Source organism: Mya arenaria, chromosome 2 (assembly GCF_026914265.1).
Source record: "Mya arenaria isolate MELC-2E11 chromosome 2, ASM2691426v1".
In the NCBI taxonomy this organism is placed as follows: Eukaryota; Metazoa; Mollusca; class Bivalvia; order Myida; family Myidae; genus Mya; species Mya arenaria.
The window spans coordinates 774050-781252 of NC_069123.1; the positions used below are offsets into that span (position 1 = coordinate 774050).

At 34.6% G+C, this 7203-nt stretch overlaps 1 protein-coding gene across 1 annotated transcript; it reads right to left on the reverse strand.

Moving 5' to 3' along the window:
• Nucleotides 1-2617: 2617 nt before the first annotated feature.
• LOC128204847 (neurogenin-1-like) lies at nt 2618-3142 on the reverse strand. The gene has a single exon (XM_052906258.1). The coding sequence runs from the start codon at nt 3140-3142 to the stop codon at nt 2618-2620; it is 525 nt and encodes a 174-aa protein (XP_052762218.1).
• Nucleotides 3143-7203: the final 4061 nt, after the last annotated feature.

Sequence of the window (7203 nt, forward strand, 5' to 3'; positions counted from 1 at the left end):
TTGTTATAATACGTATTGTACATGTTCACGTACTAAACATCATAAGGAAAACACTCAGTTCATTATTATTTATATGAAAAGCTACAGAAACAAGCTCAGTAGCCAAAAGTTTAAACATAAACCCCGTTTAATGGCACAGGGTAAATGCCAGAGACATAGAACACAAAAATAAAAATCACAAACAAGAAACACGGAACAACAGCACAAAACTCAACAAACAACACAGTGCATATACCCTATTTAAAAACTAGGTATGTTTATCAAGGATGGTTAGATACCGTCTTGAAACGGTCAGTAAAATAAATTTACTTGGGGGGTTAAACCAGTTTGCGTGCACAATCATGATAAGTTCTTTTTTCACATCGATTCTGGCAAACTTTTTTATCTCTATTTCAAACTTTGCGTAATGATTGTTACTTGTTATTACTTCAAATATAAAATAGCATAATTAAATGAATAAAAGTGATATTCAGTGACTATTCAGAAGGCATTTTAACCGTGTGCTCCTAATAAACCTACACAAAAAATAATCCGGTTGACATATTTCCGGCGTAACAATGACCACATAAAGTTGAACAATGTACAAGCAATCCGACTGCCAGTTGGTCTATGCCATTCTCCAGCAACTAATTCTATGCAACTCGTTAATTCTTTGAATGGTTTAAGTTAACCTAAGTGCTTTTTGATTGGCAATATGTATCCAATTAATCATTTAAATCAATCAAATCGTGTAAATGTGCAAAGTAGCCTAAATATAATCCGTGGATAACTGATTAAATGTTGAACATTTGGCTACAGGTGTGGATATCCGGACAGGATCAAGTATCATTTTCGAATAAATACTAATTGTAATGAGCATCCAAATATTTATAATGGACCAAATGACACCAAATGTTGCAAATAGGTTCTGCAAACGAAGCACGAAATATAATCGGACAATAATGAAGCAGCCGCTGGTAATTAACGTTAATTGTAAATGAAACACTATCAACTTGCTTCAGCTAGCACCTGTTTAGGGGTTATACTACAAGTTTTTTTCCAAGATATACTATATTCTATGAATTCCAAAAGGCGAGCATACGATACGTGCCTTAATAACCTTTTTAAATGACACCAAACTTATAGGGGGTCAGCAGTATCCCCAACGCACACACTTGAGTGTCGGACAGTATGCGACGTGTTCTTAAATTATGAATTTTGTGCGTTTCTTGTTTGTATCAGGCACATGCAGGATTTTGCGTAAAAGTTCGGGGGCGCAAGTTTTGTGAGGAGGTCCTTCCCCTAAAACCTACAGCTATATGGTTTAAATATTGATAGGGGGTTTGGGTCCTCTTCAAGAAATGTTACTCTTGTGACATAATTTGACATAAGAACGAGAACTTGAAAAAATATTGCCACTCGGTACCCCCTCGCTGCTACTACTGCGACTACTACTGCAACTGCTACGGATACGACTATTGCTACTGTCGAAACCCTATATGTCGATCTCTGTTATCTCGATGTTCTGGTGATATCATTGTTTTCAAATGTGTTACGTTTAGTTAGACATGTTTTGTATTTCGGTTTAAGCGAATGGTCGTTATCACTCAGTATTTTCCGAGCTCTCAACGACTTCGACATAGCGATTTTTGACTGATTTATATACAGGTTGTATACTAAAATGCACGATTTCGAATCTACGCATAATCCATATATCCGGCAATAGCGAGTTATATTTAACTCCTAATGGCCAGTGCCTTTGGGACTCAAAATAATGCCGAGAAATCACCCATTTCATTGCAAATGAAACCGTTAGCAAACTGTTATTCTAATAAATTATTTATGTTCCGGTTTTAGATCATAAACCATAACGGTATAGCTACTGCAAAAATCACAGCACACTGATCAAGACACCATACACTATCAATAATTTATGAACGAGCTATGTAGCGGTTCATAATAAACACATATAATAACTTTGAAACCGATTATACAATGAATCTTTAGGGACAAACAATGTACCCAAACATTTAGCAAAAAACATGTTTAAAAGCACCAGGCCAAGACCTCACAGACATTGAACGAGAGACAAAAACTACAGCACAACACAGCGGATATACGCATCATAATATCGCTATCAGCCTATTTTTAATAAATCATCCCCGAAAACTTTTATACATTCTTTTTAAGAAATGACATTGCCGGAGGAAATCCTGCGGTAGAACCTTTGAATATAGAGTTTAATTGTATCAAGTGGTAGCTAAATAAGGAATGTGTCAATATACACAAATTACTTTCACCCTCATCACCCTCATCACCCTCATCAATTTTACTTTGTTTTCGTTTAATTTGTTACATACATGATATTTTGTTTTATACAATTTATTTATATGTACACAAATTTCAATTGGCCAATAGTACAAGCAAATTTTCAACAAGGATTTGAATATTTTATTGAATAAATACAAATGTAACAATTTACCAATAATCAATAAACAATATTATATATAAACTTATAATCCAATGAACACAATGTCATATTAAGTAAACAAGCACTTGAGTAACCTTCAAGATGCCAATTATTGCTGCGGAATTGCATCTAGTGTTTATAGTACAAAACAAGCACACGTGATGTACGTCACAAAAGATCTTTTAACGCAGCAATATACGATTGAGCCATTTGAAGAGTCTCATATTTTGACAGTTTTGTGTCATCATTATACGAAGGAACCACATCTCTCAGTTTATCAAAAGCGACGTTCAAACTCTCCATCCTCCGTCGTTCGCGCTCGTTCGCAGCAACTCTTCTTTTTCGCATTACGTCTTTCGTCGGAGCTTCATGGCGTCTCCTTCGATTTGGAAAAATGCGGCTTTTATTATGTTTTTCCAATGATGTCACTTTGATATTTGATTGTTCACCTGTTAGTTTGGCAATGTCTGTGAACGTGAAATGTTGCGCGTTCGAGTTTGACGCTGGACTGACTGGCGTGTTTGGTGTCACTTCTGGAGTCACGTCACTTTCCGTCATCGCGCACGAGCCTAGCGACGCGGTATCGTCATTCACATGAGCAATCGTTGGAATGCAGAAATATGTATGTACATCCGAATGCATTGTTCTTTGTGGGAGAGTCATCGCGTACACTGAACTTTGTGATTTATCCATTTTTCCTAACTTATCTGGATTGCACTTTGTCATAACACCGTCCTTTTATGCATTTAACGCTTACTATAGTTTCCAATTCCCTTCTCCGGAATCAAATCATACGCTACAGGAACGAATAGTCTTTAAAATGCTATCAATTCTGAATTCCGTAAGGTTGATTAGATTGCATTAAAATAAAGCGGTCTTCTTGCTGTACGGCTTCCATCCGACATCTTTATTACTAAGGCTACGGATGGATTATCATCTTTCAGCCAATCAAAGCTAAGTGTACCCCTGATGTCATGAGAAGCGATCCAATGTCTTCTCCTTTACGTTCGTATAACACCCGAGACTGGGGTAAATTTCAGCTACTCTGATTGGTTGTTACTTATTTTAACTTGATATATTCAGATGTCAATCATAACTGCTAACTCATTAGACTGTGAATTTCTAAAATTATTTAATCAATATTATGATTGGAGTCAACAATAACTGCCAAAACCATCGTTTAAATTAAATCTCACACAATCATTTGTCACGAAAACTTTATAACTTTTTTTAATATCACATTTCCACCAAACACGGCATTTTAATCTTCACCAAATATGAAATTATCGAGTGATGCATTAGCGTCAAAGTGCTGACATCATAGCAATCCTGCAAAGTATCGAATTGTTCATTTTGAAAGACTGTTCAATGTTCACAGTTTAGAAGACAGTATTTCATGTTCTTTGTTGACAAAGCATATTAACAAGATTTGTTACTTATCAAGTTACAGACGCGACCGTTATTCTATCTGCTTCCCCCTTTTCAAAAGGAAATTGAGAATGAGATAAAATTGAGTTTTTTAAACCATAAACTGCAGATTAACCAGGACTGTGTATTTCGATGTAATTTGGTATTGGAAAGTGGCAAACGTTATCCTGTTTGATAATGCTAGAATATTCATTGTTGACTTCTTCGAAAGACAAAAAGTTTTAGAGTACTTTTATAAGTGAGCGTTTGGTCATGCGAAACCAATAAAATATAAAAAAAAATCACGCAATTTACTCCATGTCTATTAGAGCTTTGCAGTGGTATTACCTTTGTTTAAATTAAGGACATTCGTACGGTGCAATATTATTTGTGTTTTGGTAGAAGGGTGTAATTTCTCATATTATTTGATACGATTGTGAGAAATGTATTATTCCATCGGTAGCTGTAATTAAATTATATATGTGAAATTTGTGTTTTTGGTTTAAACAATATTTATTGTATTCAAGTACATTTAGAAAATGCACGACTTTACATGCATGTGTGTTTTTGTTATGAACTACATGCCTGGTTGATATATATCTTTGTAAATAGTTGTAGTTCTATGATGTAAAATACTGTGCCATTGGCCATTAATATGGATCTCAAATTACTAAACTGAAGCTTCTTTAACTTTATGCAGCTGATAACAAAGTCAAAATACCCCTTTAAACCTGTCTATTATAGTTTTCTGATTATAGACGTAATTAAAACCATGCAAAAAATAGAACTTGTCAAATTTCAACAAAAGTGCATTAGTCACAAAAAGGGTAATTTAATGTTAGTTTTATTTACTACGCCCTTTGATCAAATGCTATAGAAATACTATTTACACCATAGTAGAATTAGTAAATCATCCGTGAAATATATAAAAACCTGTTTAAAACAGCATTAAACTCTCCTTACCATCAAACGTCACGCTTAGTATCGTTAAAGATATCTAAACGGTTAAACACCTAATGGGCGGGCAATGTCATTTGTAATATGTAATACCGCAAGCACGCGACCATTTTGAGGTCACGTGCCTGGCGCGCGCTCCCACAATCTTCATACAGAACGGCCGTTTAACAATTACAAAATCTACAAATTACAGCTTTATTGACATGCGTTGTCTGTCCATGTTTTATCTAGCTTTAGGCTGTCAGAAATGTGATTTATGTAAAATTTTAGGACATTTTACTTTTTCTTCAATATTCATTATCGCAAACGCAAGCGCGTGGACCGTCGCTCTTTGGCGCGCGCCACTCGCGTACCTCTTTCCTTTTCAAAACGGATGTATATAATTGGATTATCTTTTTCTTTATAAGAGATACCGATGCAAGAAGCGAAGCTATTTGAATCCGTAATTTGCTTTTCACGGCCTCTGCAGCAAAATTGAAGTTGAAAGGAACTTTTTTATGAAACGATTTTCAACTTTCTAAAACATGCGTGCATTACCATGGCCCTTTGCCCCTCAAATCAAGATGGAAACACCCAAGTCAAAGAGAAGCATGCTGTCAACAGAGTTCATATATTTTCAGTTTTAAAAAGAGGACAAAGTTCATATTCAATGGCACGATTGAGCGCAACTTCAAAAGTATTTAGAGGAATCTTTCTTTTATTTGAACGACATTGAAATCATGTCTTGCGTAATTATGAAAATCCCTAACGTCAATGTGCTCAAAAAGACTGTTCCATATAAAAAAAAATCTGAAAAGAAGGTAACTTTGAAACAGTGTTTTAATTTAACCAAAAAGCAATGGAAAAGACATGGACAATCAGTAACAAAGAGGGAGGGGATGTGAACGTGATCTGCGTCCAATATTTTCACAACAAATCCAGACCAATAAGTAGCCCAGACACCGTAATAATTGCAAACAAAACGATGAAAATAACCATGCAAAGATCTGAGGTATTTATGATAACGTTAATATGAAATGCATTTGTAATAACATAACTAGATGAAGATGGACGGACTTTTGAAAGGATCGAAATGTTTTGCAAAAGGCATGCTGACGCGACAGACTGGTGGGTACTTGACAGGGGACAGATATTTGGCTGGACCCGCACGCGACTCCCTTTGTTGAGGGCTAATTCAGTGGAAAGGGCAAGTGTCAGAGACGATCAGTCTGTTGTATGTACTCCACAGGAATGGCACAGTAATGAAAGGCAAGGTCAACGGGGCGATATGGGCTGAATGCTGTTGAATAATACACCCCATCAAGCTTTGCTATCTCATGATAATCAGATTATAGAAGTGATAGTTGTATGGATAATGGTTCGTTTACGACTTAACATTATTATACTCATGCTGTTATAGCCTAAATGGGATTCGTTTATTCGTAGTATGTCTGATTTAACAACGGTGATCATTTTCTCCATTCGACAATGAAATATTAAATTAAAATGATATTATATTCAATTTTCTTTTCAATGGTTAGCTTAATGTTGATCATATCACTGTCAGCAGAAGTTGACAAACTCATTTTATTTATTAACCCTGAGTTTAAACAGCTTGTTAAAGATATGAGCTACAAAACGTTTTTAAGGCAAACTAATTCAAATTACAAAAGGATTAATTGTCAACGCATACGACCCAAGAACAGGAACATCAGTAAATAACGTTTTTTATCAGTTTATCAGAAATTCATTATGAAAATGAATAATAAGAAAGCTGTAATAAAAATGCAAATGCTTTTTAATTGATCCATTCTATTAGACAGGTTTTTGTTAAGTATGGGTTTCATAAGTTTTTAAGTCCCTTTCAGATATTTAATTTTCAGATATTCAACTGATCAACTCGCTGAACCAGGTACTGTCATTTTTTTTACTTATAAATGCATTGATTTCACCAAAAATAGACCATTAAAAGAAACATGTCTTTATTACACAAGAAAGCATGTTTATTACCCATGATCTTACGGATCCAACCCTCTTAATGCATAACTCCTGTTATATATTAAAATGATGTTTTTAAACAAAAAATCTTACCCAATTGTTAAAGATGCATTCTTATTCCCAAGTTAGTTTTACCACAATTAAATATATTGTTTTAATATTCCAAAAAGGATGAATAAATGTCGAAAACAAAAAGGTTCTTATGAAGGATATTGAGTTTAATTTAAAAGAAATGATCATAAAACACGGTATTTCTACCTTATGAGACTACAGTAGACCACAGTAAATCTAATTATAGGATGTTTTATTTGTGTAAGTAATGTTGTTTTTGTTTTTTAAACTTAAATTATTGTGTTATTTTACGTTAAGCTAGAAATGAGTGCTAATCAGTTCATCTACGGTCTGACCGGGGT

Bases quoted from the DNA above. Each gene is read 5' to 3' on its own strand.
- LOC128204847 (XM_052906258.1), bottom strand. From the start codon at position 3,142: ATGGATAAATCACAAAGTTCAGTGTACGCGATGACTCTCCCACAAAGA.